At 39.1% G+C, this 22831-nt stretch overlaps 1 protein-coding gene across 6 annotated transcripts in view; it reads left to right on the forward strand.

The window, feature by feature from the left end:
- The window catches only part of ENDOV (endonuclease V), a 379967-nt gene that overhangs the window by 346630 nt on the left and 10506 nt on the right, over window positions 1-22831 (forward strand). For 2 of the 6 annotated variants that reach the window (XM_053706533.1, XM_053706542.1), the window contains one exon: window positions 6624-6721. The exons of the other annotated variants lie outside the window; for them this stretch is intronic. In XM_053706533.1, the coding sequence (XP_053562508.1) occupies window positions 6624-6721 (98 nt within the window). The remainder of the gene's footprint in view (window positions 1-6623; window positions 6722-22831) is intronic. 6 annotated transcript variants of the gene reach the window in all.

Raw genomic sequence — 22831 nt, forward strand, 5'->3', positions numbered from 1 at the left:
CCGTGCCTTGAAGTTTTACTTACAGGCTACTAAAGATTTTCGTCAAACATCTGCCCTGTTTGTCGTTTACTCTGGACAGAGGAGAGGTCAAAAAGCTTCGACAACCTCTCTCTCCTTTTGGCTTCGGAGCATAATACGCTTAGCCTATGAGACTGCTGGACAGCAGCCCCCTGAAAGGAATACAGCTCATTCTACTAGAGCTGTGGCTTCCACCTGGGCCTTTAAAAATGAGGCCTCTGTTGAACAGATTTGCAAGGCTGTGACTTGGTCTTCGCTTCACACCTTTTCAAAATTTTACAAATTTGACACTTTTGCTTCTTCGGAGGCTGTTTTTGGGAGAAAGGTTCTACAGGCAGTGGTTCCTTCCATTTAAGTTCCTGCCTTGTCCCTCCCATCATCCGTGTACTTTAGCTTTGGTATTGGTATCCCACAAGTAATGGATGATCCGTGGACTGGTTAAAACATAATTTATGCTTACCTGATAAATTTATTTCTCTTGTAGTGTATCCAGTCCACGGCCCGCCCTGTCCTTTTAAGGCAGGTCTAAATTTTAATTTAACTACAGTCACCACTGCACCCTATGGTTTCTCCTTTCTCGTCTTGTTTCGGTCGAGATAAACAGTACACTCCGGTACCATTTAAAAATAACAAACTTTTGATTGAAGAAATAAACTAAGTATAAAACACCACAGTCCTCTTACGACCTCCATCTTAGTTGAGAGTTGCAAGAGAATGACTGGATATGGCAGTGAGGGGAGGAGCTATATAGCAGCTCTGCTGTGGGTGATCCTCTTGCAACTTTCTGTTGGGAAGGAGAATATCCCACAAGTAATGGATGATCCGTGGACTGTATACACTACAAGAGAAATACATTTATCAGGTAAGCATAAATTATGTTTTTATCCCTCCCTCTCTGACTCTTCTGTGGGCTTCCACATCTTGCGTATTTCTATCCCATACGTCACTAGCTCATGGCAAGAGTCCATGAAGCCCCCCTTTTTATGGTGGTTATGTTTTTTTTGTATAAAAGCACAATTACATTTCCAGTTCCTCTTTTTTGTATGCTTTTTTACTACTTTGTGTTATCACTCCACTACTTGGCTATTCATTAAACTGAATTGTGAGTGTGGTGATGGGTGTATTTATAGGCATTTGAGGTTTGGGAAACTTTGCCCCCTCCTGGTAGGAATGTATATTCCATATGTCACTAGCTCATGGACTCTTGCCAATATGAAAGAAATGAATTTATCAGGTAAGTTCTTACATAAATTGTTTTTCATTTATCAGAATCTCGCACCAAACAACTATTGTTGTGTCTCTAAACACACGGTTGGAGGATCAATTTACCCAAAAGTTCCTTAATTCCTCAGACAAAGGTCACTGTTTTAGGTTTCCAGGTAGATTCAGTTTCCATGACTCTTTCCCTGACAGAAAAGAGACAAATAATATTGATATTATATATATTATATTGATTTCAGCTTGTCTAAACCTTCAGTCTCTCTCATTCCTTTCAGTGGCTCTTTGTATGGAAGTATCAGGCCTCATGATTGCTGCCTCGGACAAAATTCCTTTTGCTCGCTTTCATATGAGACCTCTTCATCTTTGTATGCTCTGCCAATGGTGCAAGGATTATACTCAGATATCCCAACAGATATTCTTAGATCCGACCATGCACCTATCTCTGACTTGGTGGCTAAATTACCACTGTATTATTCAGGGGGCTTCTTTTGTTCGTCCTACCTGGTCTGTAATAACCACAGATACAAATCGTTCAGGTTGGGGAGCTGTCTAGGGGTCTCTGACAATACAAGGAGTTTGGAATTCTTGGAGGCGAGGTTACCAATCAATATTTTGGAACTCCATGCTCTTTTCAGGGTCCTTCAGGCCTTATCTCCTTTTTTCAAATAGACAATATTACAGCAGTAGCTTATATCATTCATAAAAGGGGAATTCGAAGTTCCCTCGCCATGATAGAGGTATCTCAAATCTTTTCTTGGGCAGAAACCAATTCCTGCCTCATCACTGTGATTCACATCCCAGGTGTAGAGAACTGGGAGTCAGATTACCTCAGTCATCAGTCCCTACATTCAGGAGAGTGGTCTCTCCACCAATATGTGTTCTATCTGATTGAATAACTATGGGGCCTACCAGAAATAGATCTAATAGCCTCTCATATAAAAAAACAATCTTCCCAGGTACCTTGTGAGCTCCAGGGTTCCTCAGGCAGAGGTGTTGGATGCTCTAGCAGTTCCATAGCTTTTCCAGGCTTCTTTTCTATTTCCACCTCTTGTTTTGATTTCCAAAATAAAAATGGAACAATCATTTGTAATCCTGATAGCCCCAGCGTGGCCTCACAGGATTTGGTATGCGGAACTGGTCCGAATGTCCAGTTGCCCAACTTGGCCTCTTCCTCTAACGCCAGACCTTCTATCTCAAGATAGCTTCTTCCATCCAGTCTCTAAACATAATGGCATGGAAATTAAATGCATAGAACTAGTTTTCGAGTTTTCAGCACTATAGGGAAATTAACAACTGCCACAAAAGTGGCGTTATTTCACCTTCCTATAGCGCTGCTATTACAGGTTTACAAAAAGCAGGCTTGTGCGGGCGATATGGTGGCATTGAGCTCCATACCGCACCGAAATACAAGCGCTGCTTTGACGTGCTGGTGCACGATTTCCCCATAGACATCAATGGGGAGAGCCGGCAAAAAAAAAGCCTAACACCTGCGATCACGGAAACAAAAGCTCCGTTACGCAGCCCCATTGATGTCTATGGGGAAACAAAAAGCTATGTTTAAACCTAACACCGTAACATAAAAACCACGTTTAAACATCCCTAATCTGCTGCCCCCGACATCGCTGCAACCTACATAATGTTATTAACCCCTAATCTGCCGTCCTTAACATCGCCGCCACCTAAATAAAAATATTAACCCCTAATCTGCTGCCCCTAATGTCGCCTCCACTATACTAAAGTTATTAACCCCTAAACCTCTGGCCTCCAACATCACTAACACTAAATAAATACATTAACCTCTAAACTTAACACTAAGCATAACCCTAACGTAAGCCTAAGTCTAACCATAACCTTAACACCCCCTAACTTAAATATAATTAAAATAAATCTAAATAAACCTTACAATTATTACCTAAATAATTCCTATTTAAAACTAAATACATACTTACCTGTAAAATAAAACCTTAGATAGCTACAATATAACTAATAGTTACATTGTAGCTATCTTAGGTTTTATTTTTATTTTACAGGCAAGTTTGTATTTATTTTAACTAGGTAGAATAGTTACTAAGGGGAATTGTGTGAGAGAAACAATGCGCTAGATAAGATCTGGGCTACACATAAAAAACAGGCAATCCCTAAGCCTGAAAACAATCAAGAGTACAAAAAATGGGTATATATGTGAGCGCCAATATGTGTAAAACACAAAAGGCAATAGATCTTTTTAATATTGGCTTCTATATCAATATCTTTATTATTATCCTTTGGTTTTATTTCGGTTAGTTTTTAAAAAGAGAACGGTCCACTAAGTACTGGTAATATGAATTATAAAATATAAAATAAGAAATATATGAAATACAGAATGTAAATAATCATTAATTTTATTGTTAAAATTTAATTAAATTATTAATTCATAGAGATAAAAGTATATAGAACAGACAATAAATATACAAAAGCAATAATACTAGTGATGACCCTCCCTATTGGTACCAATCTTATAGTTAAGTTAATTAATTATACTTGTGAATAAAACATATATAAACAGTCTAAAAGAATATATGCACTAAAAAATTCTTTTTAAAAAAAGAAACCTTAAACAATTATCCTGAGTTTAAAAGTTATAGCAGTTGGTATGCTTACAATCTGGCTTAAGCATATATAAAAATGTCCTTTTTGTTTGAAAAAATGATCCACTCCTGTTTACATTTAAATATGATTGAGCAGTATAATCCACAATAAGCCAGCATGTGAAAGTAACGAAAGTATTAGAAGCTCCAGTTGTCCGTATGGGAGACTTTCAGCAAAGTGACATTTCAGTCTTATAACTCCAAAAGCTGCACTTATATTTGAAAACAGTTTCAAAGTTGAAACTGGTACCTTATTTAGATCCGCTTCCAATGCTCGTCAGTTTAGGGGAGACGCCAAACACAAAGTCCCGTGTCGATCCTTAGACACGCCCACAAGTGCGGGAAATGACGTCAGCGGTTTAGTTCCGGACTTCCTTGGTAGCGTCCTTAGCAACGTCTCTGTTGCTGTATCCTCAGTGTATCCTCAGTGTATCATCCGTAATGGTAACGCGTTTCAGCTCCTTGGAGCCTTTGTCAAACCATACCGGATGATACTGATGGGGTCCTTTTATATCATTAGTGCCAATACTGATTAGTTGTTAATTAGGACATTTATACATTTTGTGCTTGCTAAACAATATCCATTGTATTCATAATATCAGGCTTTTTATGCACAATGTAATGTTTATAATCAGTTAGCTTTCCTAAAATATTGTATTTTTTAAAAGAACGAAAAAGAATAGAAGAGAAGAATAAATACTAAATAAAATACAAGCTTATAAGAATAAGAGGCTTATAGATATAAGTTCTCAAAAAAAAGAGCATAGTATTGGATGAATCAATAATTTAATAATTTAATAATTTATTAATAACCACCAACTTGTTAAAAATTCATTTGTTAAAAGTAATAAATGTGAGATCTGATCTCAAAGGTGAAAAATTCTTAGTATATTATTAATAAACTATTAATAATAATTGATTTATATAAAAAACATATTACCGTACATAATGGACTTATAAAAGGTGATGTCATAATTGTGACTATTTATAAGAGTACTTAAGATGATGTATAAATAAAGGGATTTAGGGAATTAGGATTTCTAATAGATTTAAAATGTTTAATAGATTAAAACATTTAAAAAACATATAAAAGAACAAGTTTATATTAAGGGGATATATACTCTGTTATTATATAAATTTAATGTTTTTTTAGGGATTATTGCATACAAAATCTTTTTTTTAAAAATGTTTTATTTAAAAAATGTTTTATTTAAAAAAGCTCCCTAGTTCAATTTCTAAATTAAGACCCTGAGGGTGTAGTGTATCCAGATTAAAAATCCATTTACTTTCTAACTGCAAAAGTTTATTATGTAAATCCCCTCCTCTTGTTTGTTTAGGCAGTTTGGCTACCCCCATATATTGGAAACATTTTAGATTCCCTCCATTACATTGTTTAAAGTGTTTAGGAACCGGTAAATCTTTATTTCTTTCTTTATCCATGTTTTCGATAGATAGAATGTGTTCTCTAATTCTTTCCCGTAGGGGTCTTTCCGACTCTCCTACGTATTGTTGGCCACATTTACATTGAATTACATACACCGTATTACTATCTGTACATCTAATACAATCGTGGATTTTAAATTCCTTTTTATTTGTGTTGGAAACAACTGTCTTTCTTTTCTGTGAGTGTCTGCAGGATTTGCAGATAAAACAGGGAAAAAAGCCTTTTATTTCGTTTCCTTTTAGGTCTCTATCATTGTTTCGTTTTTTCTTTATGATAGTGGGGGCTAGCTTATTTTTCAGGTTGTTTGCTCTTCTATAAACAAAATGGGGTCTTTCATTAATTAGAGGTCCTAGTATTTTGTCTTGTTTCAAAATATGCCAGTGTTTTTTCATAATTTGCTCTGTTATTTTATAATTGGCATTATATTCTGTGACAAATGGTATTTTGATTGTGTTGGTTTGTACATTATCTGGTTCTTTATGTTTCTTTATTAATAGGGATCTCCTATCTATATTTTCTATATCTTGTCTTATCTCTTCCACAACATTATCTTTGTACCCTCTTTCAATAAATTTTTCTTTCAGAATGAGTGACTGAGTTAAGTAGTCATCCTTCTTATTGCAGTTTTTTCTAACCCTCATCATTTGGCCTTTAGGTATATTATTTTTCCATAAATAGTGGTGACAGCTAGTTGAGTGTATAAAGTTGTTGCTGTCAACCGGTTTAAAATATGTTCTTGTATTCAGTTTTCCCTCCTCTATATAAATTTGTAAGTCTAAAAAATTTAAATATTCCTTACTCATTTCTTTAGTAAATCTGATGTTATGATTATTGTTGTTCATATTAATAAAGAAATTTTCTAAAGATTCTGATGTCCCTCTCCAAATGATGATTACATCATCTATGTATCTTTTAAAGAGGACTAGGCTCGCACCCAGTTCCTGGGTGGCTAAAAATTGTTGTTCCCATAAACCCATAAAAAGGTTCGCGTAACTGGGTGCGAACCTAGTCCCCATAGCAGTCCCACAAATTTGTAAATAATATGAATCATCAAATTGAAAATAATTGTGGTTTAAAATAAAATCTATGCTATCTAAAATAAAATCTCCCTGTTCTTTTTTGATTGCGGAGTCATTATTTAAGAAATGTTTTACCGCCTCTAAGCCTTTTGAGTGTTCAATTATAGTATAGAGTGATGTTACGTCGCAACTAACTAACCACATTTCCTCTGTCCATGTTATATCTTCCAAAAGTTTAATTACTTCTGTTGAGTCTTTTAAATATGAATCAAGAGATACTACATATTTTTGCAGATATCTATCCACATATTGTGATAGGTTGGCAGTCACAGAATCTATGCCGGATATTATTGGCCTGCCTGGTGGGTCCGTAAGGGACTTATGTATCTTAGGTAAGATATAGAACACAGGAATTCTTGGTGTTTTTTTAAAAAGGTAATCATGTTCTTTTTCATTTATCACTTCTAAAGTTTTATATTTATTTAATAGTGATTTTAGTTCCCAAGTGTAAAACGTAGTGGGGTTGATTTTACTCTTTTTATAGGTATTTTCATCTTTGAGTAAGTTGTCACATATTCTCATGTAGTGTATTTTATCTAGAATAGTTACTAATAGTTACTAAGTAGTTATTAACTATTTACTAACTACCTAGCTAAAATAAATACAAAGTTACATGTAAAATAAAACCTAACCTGCCTTACACTAAAAACTAACATTACATAAAATAAATTAAATTATTAAAATACAATTTTCTAAATTACAAAAAATAAAAAACCACATTATCAAAAATAAAAATGAATTACTCCTAGTCTAATAGCCCTATCAAAATAAAAAAAAAACCTAGCCTACACTAAACTGCCAATTGCCCTTAAAACGGCCTTTTGTGGGGCATTGCCCCAAAGAAATCAGCTCTTTTGCCTGTAAAAAAAAAATACAATCACCCCCCCAACAGTAAAACCCACCACCCAACTAAATAAACCTAAGCTGACCATTGCCCTGAAAAGGGCATTTGGATTGGCATTGTCCTTAAAAGGGCATTTAGCTCTTTTACATTGCCCAAACCCTAAGCTAAAAAAAAACACCCCAAAAACCCATAAAAAAAAACCTAACACTAACCCCGACAATCCACTTACAGTTTTCGAAGTCCAGACATCCATCCTCATCCAGCCGGCGAAGTCATCATCCAAGCGGCAAGAAGTCTTCATCCGGGCGGCCTCTTCCATCCTCATCCAGGCGGCGAAGTCCTCATCCAGACGGCAAGAAGTCTTCATCCAGACGGCATCTTCTATCTTCATCCATCCGGCGCGGAGCGGGTGCATCTTCAAGGTGATCCAATCAGCCAATAGAATGAGAGCTCAATCCTATTGGCTGATTGGATCAGCCAATAGGATGAAAGCTCAATCCTATTGGCTGATTGCAACAGCCAATATGATATTTTCACATTTAATTCCTATTGGCTGATAGAAATCTTTCAGCCAATAGGAATGTAAGGGACGTCACTTAAAGGGAAACTTCATTCTACAGCGGCTATCGTAAGAAGAGGATGCTCCGTGCCGGATGTCTTAAAGATGGACCTGCTCCGCGCCGGATGGATGAAGATAGATGTCGTCTGGATGAGGACTTCACCGGCTGGATGAAGATGAAAGAGGTCACCCGGATGAAAACTTCTTGCCACCTGGTTGCTGACTTCGTACTTCGATGTCCGGACTTCGAAAACTGTAAGTGGATCGTCGGGGGTTAGTGTTTTTTTAAGGTTTTTTTGGGGTGGGTTTTGGGCAATTGTCTCAGTTTGATAATTGTGCCTATATTTTGAGTTTTTGTCATAAAAGACATTATGTCTGGGTTATGGATTTAATTTCTCAGCGAAAAAAGCGGTTTCTTTCATGTAATTTGCAAGAGTCCATGAGCTAGTGACGTATGGGATATACATTCCTACCAGGAGGGGCAAAGTTTCCCAAACCTCAAAATGCCTATAAATACACCCCTCACCACACCCACAAATCAGTTTTACAAACTTTGCCTCCTATGGAGGCGGTGAAGTAAGTTTTTGCTTCATTTGTTTTCAGACAGACAATGTCACAACTGTGGCATACATCAAACATCAAGGAGGGACTCACAGTCCTCGGGCTATGAAAGAAGTATCTCGGATACTGGTATGGGCGGAATCCAGCTCCTGTCTAGTTTCTGCGGTTCATATCCCAGGTATAGACAATTGGGAAGCGGATTATCTCAGTCGCCAAACGTTACATCCGGGCGAATGGTCTCTTCACCCAGAGGTATTTCTTCAGATTGTTCAAATGTGGGGACTTCCAGAAATAGATCTGATGGCTTCTCATCTAAACAAGAAACTTCCCAGGTATCTGTCCAGATCCAGGGATCCTCAAGCGGAAGCAGTGGATGCATTGTCACTTCCTTGGAAGTATCATCCTGCCTATATCTTTCCGCCTCTAGTTCTTCTTCCAAGAGTAATCTCCAAGATTCTGAAGGAATGCTCGTTTGTTCTGCTGGTGGCTCCAGCATGGCCTCACAGGTTTTGGTATGCGGATCTTGTCCGGATGGCCTCTTGCCAACCGTGGACTCTTCCGTTAAGACCAGACCTTCTGTCGCAAGGTCCTTTTTTCCATCAGGATCTCAAATCCTTAAATTTAAAGGTATGGAGATTGAACGCTTGATTCTTAGTCAAAGAGGTTTCTCTGACTCTGTGATTAATACTATGTTACAGGCTCGTAAATCTGTATCTAGGAAGATATATTATAGAGTCTGGAGGACTTACATTTCTTGGTGTCTTTCTCATCATTTTTCCTGGCATTCTTTTAGAATTCCTAGAATGTTACAGTTTCTTCAGGATGGTTTGGATAAAGGTTTGTCTGCAAGTTCCTTGAAAGGACAAATCTCTGCTCTTTCTGTTCTTTTTCACAGAAAGATTGCTAATCTTCCTGATATTCATTGTTTTGTACAAGCTTTGGTTCGTATAAAACCTGTCATTAAGTCAATTTCTCCTCCTTGGAGTTTGAATTTGGTTCTGGGGGCTCTTCAAGCTCCTCCGTTTGAACCTATGCATTCATTGGACATTAAATTACTTTCTTGGAAAGTTTTGTTTCTTTTGGCCATCTCTTCTGCTAGAAGAGTTTCTGAATTATCTGCTCTTTCTTGTGAGTCTCCTTTTCTGATTTTTCATCAGGATAAGGCGGTGTTGCAAACTTCTTTTAAATTTTTACCTAAGGTTGTGAATTCTAACAACATTAGTAGAGAAATTGTGGTTCCTTCATTATGTCCTAATCCTAAGAATTCTAAGGAGAAATCATTGCATTCTTTGGATGTAGTTAGAGCTTTGAAATATTATGTTGAAGCTACTAAGAATTTCCGAAAGACTTCTAGTCTATTTGTTATCTTTTCCGGTTCTAGGAAAGGTCAGAAGGCCGCTGCCATTTCTTTGGCATCTTGGTTAAAATCTTTAATTCATCATGCCTATGTCGAGTCGGGTAAAACTCTGCCTCAAAGGATTACAGCTCATTCTACTAGGTCAGTTTCTACTTCCTGGGCGTTTAGGAATGATGCTTCGGTGGATCAGATTTGCAAAGCAGAAACTTGGTCTTCTTTGCATACTTTTACTAAATTCTACCATTTTGATGTGTTTTCTTCTTCTGAAGCAGTTTTTGGTAGAAAAGTACTTCAGGCAGCTGTTTCAGTTTGATTCTTCTGCTTATAATTTCAGTTTTTTTCATTATAAGATTTAAACTTTATTTTGGGTGTGGATTATTTTCAGCGGAATTGGCTGTCTTTATTTTATCCCTCCCTCTCTAGTGACTCTTGCGTGGAAGATCCACATCTTGGGTAGTCATTATCCCATACGTCACTAGCTCATGGACTCTTGCTAATTACATGAAAGAAAACATAATTTATGTAAGAACTTACCTGATAAATTCATTTCTTTCATATTAGCAAGAGTCCATGAGGCCCACCCTTTTTGTGGTGGTTATGATTTTTTTGTATAAAGCACAATTATTCCAATTCCTTATTTTTTATGCTTTCGCACTTTTTTCTTATCACCCCATTTCTTGGCTATGCGTTAAACTGATTTGTGGGTGTGGTGAGGGGTGTATTTATAGACATTTTGAGGTTTGGGAAACTTTGCCCCTCCTGGTAGGAATGTATATCCCATACGTCACTAGCTCATGGACTCTTGCTAATATGAAAGAAATGAATTTATCAGGTAAGTTCTTACATAAATTATGTTTTTTATTTTATCCCTCCCTTTATTGTTACTCGTGGACGTCAAAATCTTGGGTATTATATCCCATACGTAACAGCTCGTGGACTCTCACCACCTATATAAACAAAAACATAATTTATGTAAGAACTTACCTGATAAATTCATTTATTTAATTGTGGCGAGAGTCCACGATGCCCCACCCATTTGGGGTTATTTTTTTTTATATTTAAAGCACATCTTTTTTCTTGCTCTTCATTATTGGCTTTTACTCCTGTAAAACACCTTACCACTTGGCTATTCGTAAAACCGAGGTATGTGTGAGGTGGGGGGTACCTCTTCCTGGTAGTAATGTGTATCCCAAATGTAACAGCTTGTGGACTCTCGCCCCCATGAAAGAAATTAATTTATCAAGTAAGTTCTTACATAAATTATGCTTTTTATTTATTTTATTATTATTATTATTTTACATTTTAAAAGAAAGTTTTTACTTTTTTTTAATATTATTATTCCTGTACCACCCCCCTTTAAAACTGTTCAAGTTTTGCTTATCAGCCAGTGAGATTTTATCCCATGAACCAGTGGTGCACAGACATGCAGTTTCTGTTAGTTTGAAAAAGCAAAATAAACAGTTTAACACAACAAAAATGACTTTAATCATATTTAAATAGTGCTCTTTCATAAGTATGAAAGTCATTTGTAGAGTTTAAAGTCACTTTAAATAAGAAGAGTTTGTATTAGGTTGTTTGTGCAGTTGCTATAGTATACTAAGTACAAATTGTCATTTACATTAGAATTAGACAATATAGTTTAGGCAAAGTCCATTGTTTGTCTTTCATTTGCTTTATTGTTTGCGTGGAACATGTCTGGGAAAAGTGGTTCTATGTTGGCTGTGTGATGAGTGCATTTTTATTGCTATTGTGTGGAAAGTGGAGCTTTGAAGTTGAGTGAGCAGAGTAATATAGTGTGCTGTACGTGCTGAGTGCTTTGATGTGATTCTGTTTTACAGAATATATCTGGTATATGAATGTATGTGTGTGTAGTATGTATATATGTGTGTGTGTGTGTGTGCAGTATGTATGTGTGTGTGTGCAGTATTTATGTGTGTGCAGTATTTATGTATGTGTGTGTGTGCAGTATTTATGTATGTGTGTGTGCAGTATGTGTGTCTGTGCAGTATTTATGTATGTGTGTGTGTGCAGTATGTGTGTGTGTGTGCAGTGTGTGTGTGTGGGCAGTATGTATGTGTGTGTGTGCAGTATGTGTGTGTGTGTGCAGTGTGTGTGTGTGTGGGCAGTATGTATGTGTGTGTGTGCAGTATGTGTGTGTGTGTGTGTGTGCAGTATGTATGTGTGTGTGTGCAGTATGTATGTGTGTGTGTGTGTGTGTGTACAGTATGTGTGTGCAGTTCATGTTCAGTGTGTGTGCAGTATGTGTGTGTGTGTGTGTGTGTGTGTGTGCGCAGTATGTATGTGTGTGCAGTATGTATGTATGTGTGTGCAGTATGTATGTGTTTGTATGTGTGCAGTATGTGTGTGTGCAGTATGTATGTGTGTGCATATTCAGTGTGTGTGTGTGTGTGTGTGTTCAGTATGTATGTGTGTGTGTATGTGTGCAGTATGTGTCTGTGTGCAGTATTTATGTATGTGTGTGCATCATGTATGTGTGTGTGCAGTATATGTGTGTGTGTTTGTGTGTGTGTGTGTGTGCAGTATGTGTGTGTGTGTGCAGTATGTGTGTGCAGTATGTGTGTGTGTGTGTGGGCAGTATGTATGTGTGTGTGTGCAGTATGTATATGTGTATGTGTAGTATGTATGTGTGTGCAGTATGTGTGTGTGTGTGCAGTGTGTGTGTGTGTGCATTATGTATGTGTGTGTGCAGTATGTATGTGTGTGTGTGTGTGTGCAGTATGTATGTGTGTATGTGCAGTATTTATGTGTGTGCAGTATGTGTGTGTGTGTGTGTGCAGTATGTGTGTGCAGTATGTATGTGTGTGTGTGTACATTATGTGTGTGCAGTTCATGTTCAGTGTGTGTGCAGTATGTATGTATGTGTGTGCAGTATGTATGTGTGTGCATATTCAGTGTGTGTGTGTGTGCAGTATGTATGTGTGTGTGTGTATGTGTGTGCATATTCAGTGTGTGTGTGTGCATTATGTATGTGTGCAGTATGTGTACAGTATGTATGTGTGCAGTATGTATGTGTGTGCAGTGCATGTTCAGTATGAGTGTGTGCGTGTGCAATATGTATGTGTGTTTGTGTGCAGTATGTATGTGTGTGTGCAGTGTGTGTGTGTGTGTGCAGTATGTGTGTGTGTGTGTGTGTGTATGTGTGTGCAGTATGTGTGTGTGTGCGTGTGCAGTATGTATGCGTGTGTGCACAGTGTGTGTATGTGTGTGCAGTATGTATGTGTTTGTGTGCAGTATGTGTATGTGCAGTTTGTATGTGTGCAGTATGTGTGTGTGTGTGTGTGTAGTGTATGTTCAGTATGTGTGTGTGCAGTTTGTGTGTGTGCAGTATGTATGTGTGTGTGTGTAGTATGTGTGTGCAGTGCATGTTCAGTATGTGTGCGTGCAGTATGTGTGTGTGTGCGCAGTGCATGTTCAATTTTTGTGTGTGATGGATGTGTGTGTGTGTGTGCAGTATGTATATATGTATGTGTGTGCAGTATGTGTGTTTGTGTGTGTGCAGTATGTGTGTGTGCAGTGCATGTTCAGTGTGTGTTTGTAGTATTTATGTGTGTATGCAGTATGTATTTGTGTGTGTGTACAAAAACTGGAGAGGAACCGCTGTGTTAAAAGTCAAGAAATTTTATTTCAACAAAAATTAAAATTAAAATGGGGAGACATCCCAAACAAGTGGACGTATAAAAGCTGCTAACATGTTTCGGCCATGGTGGCCGTAGTCATAGCAATGCTATGTGTGTGTGTGTAGTATGTGTTTGTGTGTGCAGTATGTGTTTGTGTGCAGAGTTTGTAGTATGTGTTTGTGTGTACAGTATGTGTGTGCAATATGTGTGTGTGTGCGTGTACAGTATGTGTATGTAGGGAACATTTATATGTTTTTGTGTCACTAAACTTCAGTGATATAAGTTCAAATTGTAATTTAATTTAAAGCATACATATGTGTGTATGAAAGGAGAATCTCTAGATTAAAAACATAAAGGGTAAATATTATGGGCTGGATCCTATGCTTGTCACAGTTGATATCAGTGTTGCTGTACTTTATCACTTGCAAACTGTGACAATCAAACTCTAGTAATTAAAGGGACATGAAACCCAAAAATTATCTTTCAAAATGCAGATAACGCATACAATTTTAAACAACTTTCCAATTTACTTCTATTATCTAAAAAGCATACATTGGTAGTCTCAAGAGCTGGGAGTTAGCTGCTGATTATTGGCTGCACATATAGTGGTTATAAAAAGTCTACACACCCCTTTTAAAATGTCAGTGATGTAAAAATTGAGACAAAGATAAATAATTTCAGAACTTTTTCCACCTTTAATGTGACCTATAAACTGTACAACTCAATTGGAAAACAAACTGGAATCGTTTAGGTAAAGGGAAATAAAAATAATAAAAAAAAATAATATGGTTGCATAAGTTTGAACACCCTTTTATAACTGGGGATGTAGCTGTGTTCAGAATTAAGCAATCACATTCAAAATCATGTTAAATAGGAGTCAGTACACACCTGTCATCATTTAAAGAGCCTCTGATTAACCCCAAATAAAGTCCAGCTGTTCTAGTAGGTCTTTCCTGACATTTTGTTAGTCGCATCCTACAGCAAAAGCCATTGTCTGAAGAGAGCGTCTAAAGCATCAGAGGGATCTCATTGTTAAAAGGTATCAGTCAGGAGAAGGGTACAAAAGAATTTCCAAGGCATTAGATATACCATGGAACACAGTGAAGACAGTCATCATCAAGTGAAGAAAATATGGTGCAACAGTGACATTACCAAGAACTGGATGTCCCTCCAAAATTGATGAAAAGACGAGAAGAAAACTGGTCTGGGAGGCTGCCAAGAGGTCTACAGCAACATTAAAGGAGCTGCAGGAATATCTGACAAGTACTGGCTGTGTGGTACATGTGACAACAATCGTCCATATTGTTCATATGTCTGGGCTATGGAGTAGAGTGGCAAGACGGAAGCCTTTTCTCTTGTTAAGTGTATCCAGTCCACGGATCATCCATTACTTGTGGGATATTCTCCTTCCCAACAGGAAGTTGCAAGAGGATCACCCACAGCAGAGCTGCTATATAGCTCCTCCCCTCACTGCCATATCCAGTCATTCTCTTGCAACTCTCAACTAAGATGGAGGTCGTAAGAGGACTGTGGTGTTTTATACTTAGTTTATTTCTTCAATCAAAAGTTTGTTATTTTTAAATGGTACCGGAGTGTACTGTTTATCTCAGGCAGTATTTAGAAGAAGAATCTGCCTGCGTTTTCTATGATCTTAGCAGAAGTAACTAAGATCCTTTGCTGTTCTCACATATTCTGAGGAGTGAGGTAACTTCATAGGGGGAATAGCGTGCAGGTTTTCCTGTAATAAGGTATGTGCAGTTAAAATATTTTTCTAGGGATGGAATTTGCTAGAAAATGCTGCTGATACCGAAGTAATGTAAGTAAAGCCTTAAATGCAGTGATAGCGACTGGTATCAGGCTTATTAATAGAGATACATACTCTTATAAAAGTGTATTTTAAAACGTTTGCTGGCATGTTTAATCATTTTTTACATATGTTTGGTGATAAAACTTATTGGGGCCTAGTTTTTTCCACATGGCTGGCTTGAATTTTGCCTAGAAACAGTTCACTGAGGCTTCCCACTGTTGTAATATGAGTGGGAGGGGCCTATTTTGGCGTTTTTTTGCACAGCAAAAATTACAGACACAGACATCCAGCTTCTTCCTGCATGATCCAGGACTTCTCTGAAGGGCTCAAAAGTCGTATTGAGGGAGGTAAAAAGCCACAGTAGAGCTGTGGCAGTTGTTGGTGACTGTTTAAAAAACGTTTGTTTGGTATTCCGTTTTTGGTATTAAGGGGTTAATCATCCATTTGCAAGTGTGTGCAATGCTCTGCTAACTTATTACATACACTGTAAAAATTTCGTTAGTGTAACTGCATTTTTTCAGTTATTTCAAAATTTGGGAAAATTTGTGTTTCTTAAAGGCGCAGTAACGTTTTTTATATTGCTTGTAAACTTGTTTTAAAGTGTTTTCCAAGCTTGCTAGTCTCATTGCTAGTCTGTTTAAACATGTCTGACACAGAGGAACATACTTGTTCATTATGTTTGAAAGCCATGGTGGAGCCCCATAGGAGAATGTGTACTAAATGTATTGATTTCACCTTAAACAGTAAAGATCAGTCTTTATCGATAAAAGAATTATCACCAGAGGGTTCTGTCGAGGGGGAAGTTATGCCGACTAACTCTCCCCACGTGTCAGACCCTTCGCCTCCCGCTCAGGGGACGCACGCTAATATGGCGCCAATTACATCAGGGACGCCCATAGCGATTACCTTGCAGGACATGGCTGCAATCATGAATAATACCCTGTCAGAGGTATTATCTAGATTGCCTGAATTAAGAGGCAAGCGCGATAGCTCTGGGGTTAGGAGAGATACAGAGCGCGCAAATGCTGTAGGAGCCATGTCTGATACTGCGTCACAGTATACAGTACATGAGGACGGAGAGCTTCAGTCTGTGGGTGACATCTCTGACTCGGGGAAACCTGATTCAGAGATTTCTAATTTTAAATTTAAGCTTGAGAACCTCCGTGTATTGCTTGGGGAGGTATTAGCTGCTCTGAATGACTGTAACACAGTTGCAATTCCAGAGAAATTGTGTAGGCTGGATAGATACTATGCGGTGCCGGTGTGTACTGACATTTTTCCTATACCTAAAAGGCTTACAGAAATTATTAGCAAGGAGTGGGATAGACCCGGTATGCCCTTTTCCCCACCTCCTTTATTTAGAAAAATGTTTCCAATAGACGCCACTACACAGGACTTATGGCAGACGGTCCCTAAGGTGGAGGGAGCAGTTTCTACTTTAGCAAAGCGTACCACTATCCCAGTTGAGGACAGTTGTGCTTTTTCAGATCCAATGGATAAAAAATTGGAGGGTTACCTTAAGAAAATGTTTATTCAACAAGGTTTTATTTTACAGCCCCTTGCATGCATTACGCCTGTCACTGCTGCGGCGGCATTCTGGTTTGAGGCCCTGGAAGAGGCCATCCAGACAGCTCCATTGAATGAAATTATTGACAAGCTTAGAACGCTTAAGCTAGCTAACTCATTTGTTTCTGATGCCATTGTTCATTTGACTAAACTAACGGCTAAGAATTCCGGATTCGCCATCCAGGCGCGTAGGGCGCTATGGCTTAAATCCTGGTCAGCTGACGTGACTTCAAAGTCTAAATTACTCAACATTCCTTTCAAGGGGCAGACCTTATTCGGGCCTGGCTTGAAGGAAATTATTGCTGACATTACTGGAGGCAAGGGTCATACCCTTTCTCAGGACAGGGCCAAATCAAAGGCCAAACAGTCTAATTTTCGTGCCTTTTGAAATTTCAAGGCAGGAGCAGCATCAACTTCCTCCGCTTCAAAACAAGAGGGAACTGTTGCTCATTCCAGACAGGCCTGGAAACCTAACCAGTCTTGGAACAAGGGCAAGCAGGCCAGAAAGCCTGCTGCTGCCCCCAAGACAGCATGAAGGAACGGCCCCCTATCCGGAAACGGATCTAGTGGGGGGCAGACTTTCTCTCTTCGCCCAGGCGTGGGCAAGAGATGTTCAGGATCCCTGGGCGTTGGAGATCATATCTCAGGGATATCTTCTGGACTTCAAAGATTCTCCTCCACAAGGGAGATTTCATCTTTCAAGGTTATCAGCAAACCAGATAAAGAAAGAGGCATTCCTAAGCTGTGTGCAAGACCTCCTAGTAATGGGAGTGATCCATCCAGTTCCGCAGACGGAACAAGGACAGGGATTTTATTCAAATGTGTTTGTGGTTCCCAAGAAAGAGGGAACCTTCAGACCAATCTTGGATCTAAAGATCTTAAACAAATTTCTCAGAGTTCCATCATTCAAAATGGAAACTATTCGGACCATCCTACCCATGATCCAAGAGGGTCAGTACATGACCACAGTGGACTTAAAGGATGCCTACCTTCACATACCGATTCACAAAGATCATCATAGGTTCCTAAGGTTTGCCTTTCTGGACAGGCATTACCAATTTGTAGCTCTTCCCTTCGGGTTGGCCACTGCCCCGAGAATTTTTACAAAGGTTCTGGGCTCACTTCTAGCGGTTCTAAGACCGCGAGGCATAGCGGTGGCTCCGTATCTAGACGACATCCTGATACAGGCGTCAAGCTTTCAAATTGCCAAGTCTCATACAGAGATAGTTCTGGCATTTCTGAGGTCGCATGGGTGGAAAGTGAACGTGGAAAAGAGTTCTCTATCACCACTCACAAGAGTCTCCTTCCTAGGGACTCTTATAGATTCTGTAGAGATGAAAATATACCTGACGGAGTCCAGGTTATCAAAACTTCTAAATGCTTGCCGTGTCCTTCATTCCATTCCACGCCCGTCAGTGGCTCAGTGCATGGAAGTAATCGGCTTAATGGTAGCGACAATGGACATAGTGCCATTTGCGCGCCTGCATCTCAGACCGCTGCAATTATGCATGCTAAGTCAGTGGAATGGGGATTACTCAGATTTGTCCCCTCTACTAAATCTGGATCAAGAGACCAGAGATTCTCTTCTCTGGTGGCTTTCTCTGGTCCATCTGTCCAAGGGTATGACCTTTCGCAGGCCAGATTGGACGATTGTAACAACAGATGCCAGCCTTCTAGGTTGGGGCACAGTCTGGAACTCCCTGAAGGCTCAGGGATCGTGGACTCAGGAGGAGAAACTCCTCCCAATAAATATTCTGGAGTTAAGAGCAATATTCAATGCTCTTCTAGCTTGGCCTCAGTTAGCAACACTGAGGTTCATCAGATTTCAGTCGGACAACATCACGACTGTGGCTTACATCAACCATCAAGGGGGAACCAGGAGTTCCCTAGCGATGTTAGAAGTCTCAAAGATAATTCAAACTGGGAGGCGGATTTTCTAAGTCGTCAGATTTTCATCCGGGGGAGGTGTTTGCTCAACTGGTCCATCGTTGGGGCAAACCAGAACTGGATCTCATGGCGTCTCGCCAGAACGCCAAGCTTCCTTGTTACGGATCCAGGTCCAGGGACCCGGGAGCAACGCTGATAGATGCTCTAGCAGCTCCTTGGTTCTTCAACCTGGCCTATGTGTTTCCACCGTTTCCTCTGCTCCCTCGACTGATTGCCAAAATCAAACAGGAGAGAGCATCAGTGATTCTAATAGCGCCTGCGTGGCCACGCAGGACCTGGTATGCAGACCTAGTGGACATGTCATCTCTTCCACCATGGACTCTGCCTCTGAGGCAGGACCTTCTAATACGAGGTCCTTTCAATCATCCAAATCTAATTTCTCTGAGACTTACTGCATGGAGATTGAACGCTTGATTCTATCAAGGCGTGGCTTCTCCGAGTCAGTCATTGATACCTTAATACAGGCTCGGAAGCCTGTCACCAGGAAAATCTACCATAAGATATGGCGTAAATATCTTTATTGGTGTGAATCCAAGAGTTACTCATGGAATAAGGTTAGGATTCCTAGGATATTGTCCTTTCTCCAAGAGGGTTTGGACAAAGGCTTATCAGCTAGTTCTTTAAAAGGACAGATCTCTGCTCTGTCTATTCTTTTGCACAAGCGTCTGGCAGAAGTTCCAGACGTCCAGGCATTTTGTCAGGCTTTGGTTAGGATTAAACCTGTGTTTAAAACTGTTGCTCCCCCGTGGAGCTTAAACTTGGTTCTTAAAGTTCTTCAGGGAGTTCCGTTTGAACCCCTTCATTCCATTGATATTAAACTTTTATCTCGGAAAGTTCTGTTTTTGATGGCTATTTCCTCGGCTCGAAGAGTCTCTGAGTTATCTGCCTTACATTGTGATTCTCCTTATCTGATTTTTCATTCAGACAAGGTAGTTCTGCGTACCAAACCTGGGTTTTTACCTAAGGTGGTTTCTAACAGGAATATCAATCAAGAGATTGTTGTTCCATCATTGTGTCCTAATCCTTCTTCAAAGAAGGAACGTCTTTTGCATAATCTGGACGTAGTCCGTGCCTTGAAGTTTTACTTACAGGCTACTAAAGATTTTCGTCAAACATCTGCCCTGTTTGTCGTTTACTCTGGACAGAGGAGAGGTCAAAAAGCTTCAACAACCTCTCTCTCCTTTTGGCTTCGGAGCATAATACGCTTAGCCTATGAGACTGCTGGACAGCAGCCCCCTGAAGGATTACAGCTCATTCTACTAGAGATGTGGCTTCCACCTGGGCCTTTAAAAATGAGGCCTCTGTTGAACAGATTTGCAAGGCTGCGACTTGGTCTTCGCTTCACACCTTTTCAAAATTTTACAAATTTGACACTTTTGCTTCTTTGGAGGCTGTTTTTGGGAGACAGGTTCTACAGGCAGTGGTTCCTTCCATTTAAGTTCCTGCCTTGTCCCTCCCATCATCCGTGTACTTTAGCTTTGGTATTGGTATCCCACAAGTAATGGATGATCCGTGGACTGGATACACTTAACAAGAGAAAACATAATTTATGCTTACCTGATAAATTTATTTCTCTTGTAGTGTATCCAGTCCACGGCCCGCCCTGTCCTTTTAAGGCAGGTCTAAATTTTAATTAAACTACAGTCACCACTGCACCCTATGGTTTCTCCTTTCTCGTCTTGTTTCGGTCGAATGACTGGATATGGCAGTGAGGGGAGGAGCTATATAGCAGCTCTGCTGTGGGTGATCCTCTTGCAACTTCCTGTTGGGAAGGAGAATATCCCACAAGTAATGGATGATCCGTGGACTGGATACACTACAAGAGAAATAAATTTATCAGGTAAGCATAAATTATGTTTTCTTACAAAAAAAAAACATCCAAGCCCGGCTAAATTTTGCAAAAGCACATCTGAATTTTCTCAAAAGCATGTTGCAAAAGGTGTTCTGGTCTGAGGAAACCAAAGTTGAACTTTTTGGCCATATTTCCAAAAGATATGTTTGGCGCAAAAACAACACTGCATATCACCAAAAGAACACCTTGGGACTGTTTTTCTTAAGCTGAAACTGGGGCCTTAGTCAAGGTAGAGGTAATAATGAACAGTTCCAAATACCAGATAATATTGGTTGAAAACCTGCAAGCTTCTGCTAGAAAGCTGAACATGAAGAGGAACTTCATCTTTCAGCATGACAACGACCAAAAGCATACATCCAAATCAACAAAGGAATGGCTTCACCAGAAGAAGATTAAAGTTTTGGGATGGCCCAGCCAGAGCCCAGACCTGAATCCAATTAAAAATCTGTGGGGTGATCTGAAGAGGGCTGTGCACAGGAGATGCCCTCGCATTCTGACAGATTTAGAGTGTTTTTGCAAAGAAGAGTCGGCAAATCTTGACAAGTCAAGATGTGCCATGCTAAAAAACTCATACCCAAAAAGACTGAGTGTTGTAATAAGATCAAAAGGTGCTTCAATAAAGTATTAGTTTAAGGGTGTTCACACGTATGCAACCATATTAATTTTATTTTTTTTATTATTTCCCTTTAGATTTCAGTTTGTTTTTCAATTGAATTGTACAGTTTATAGGTCACATTAAAGGTGGAAAAAGTTCTGAAATGATTTATCTTTGTCTCATTTTTTTACATCACCTGGCATTTTAACAGGGGTGTGTAGAGTTTTTATATACACTGTATATAACTCTTATGATTAGCTTACTGATGTGTAAAGCTAGCTCCCAGTCTTGCATTTAATGGGTCATGGTACCCAAATTTTGAATCACTTTAAAGTGATGCAGAATATCTGTAAAGCTGACTAGAAAAATAACACATTTGGGTATTGTCTCTTTAGCCAACAACTGCCTATATTACCCAATCCCCAGTTTTGCATAACCATAACTGTTATATTAATATACTTTTTACCTCTGAGCAGGCGGACAGACATTGCCGGAAATCAACCCGATCGAGTACGATCGGGTTGATTGACACGCCCCTGCTGGCGGCCAATCTGCAGGGGGCGGCGTTGCACCAGCAGCTCTTGTGAGCTGCTGGTGCAATGCTGAATACGGCGAGCGTATTGCTCGCCGTATTCAGCGAGGTCTGTCGGACCTGATCCACACTGTCAGATCAGGTCCGACAGACCTTGATAAATTGGGGCCATAGGATCTAGTCTCGTGTGTTATTGTGTAATGTTATAGTCTTTGTTTCTACAAAAAAAAAAAAATCTAGATTTGTAGTTCTTATCAATATTTCTGTATGTTTGAAGAGAGAATTTGTTGTTTGCAGAGTATGGGGAATGAAAGTGGAAAAGATTACATTCAACTTGGCAAGAATCTTGAAGTAATTTTTCTTTTTTAAAGTCACTTTGAGATAGTGGAAGTAATTTGTGCGATCAGTGCAGCTGGTAACAATATCTTTGAAACTCAAAAAAAACTGCTATAACAGTGCAGCTGTCTACAACACAAAATATCATATTTAAACATACTGTGACTTTTGAAGTGAAGAAAAGCCTTACTAACACATTTTCTCATATTACCTTCCATTTGTAAATGTGTATAACATCCATATTTATTAATTATTTAATAACTGGGGAGCTCACTTAGCCCCAGGCCAACCTGACCCTCAATATTCAAAAGAAAAGCTGTAAATTCTGTGAATCGACCATTGATTTCTTTGACAACTGAGGGAATTAAAGATTATCTGCAGTATACTGAGTTAAAGTCTTAAATCTAAAAAACTCAGGCGCAATAGGTAGGCCTAAAAATCCATCCAAAGGGCTTAGGTTCCCTTGATACAGTTAGATCTAAATTACTTTGTCTGGATGAAGCAAAAAATAAAAGCAGTCAAAAAAAGAAATACCAATCTCACCACAATAATTCCATGGACCTCCAAAATAAAATTCCATCACCTCTGTCATGTACTTATTGTTGTATCATTTTTTCAGAACTATTAGGTTTGTTTTGAAAGTTTGATACACACACATTCAGTCCTAATACTGTCACAGTCAAAAGTACTCTGCTTATATATATATTGCCACGTGCTGTTTTAGATGTGCACTGTGTAGCACTGAAAGCCCTAACTCGGCATCCAGCCATTCCTACTGCATCAGAAAAGGTCCTACTGGGGATACCACTGTTACCAGGTAACTGCTCTGGTTGTGGGGATTGTTTCGG

Source organism: Bombina bombina, chromosome 1 (genome assembly GCF_027579735.1).
Source record: "Bombina bombina isolate aBomBom1 chromosome 1, aBomBom1.pri, whole genome shotgun sequence".
Classification (NCBI taxonomy): domain Eukaryota; kingdom Metazoa; phylum Chordata; class Amphibia; order Anura; family Bombinatoridae; genus Bombina; species Bombina bombina.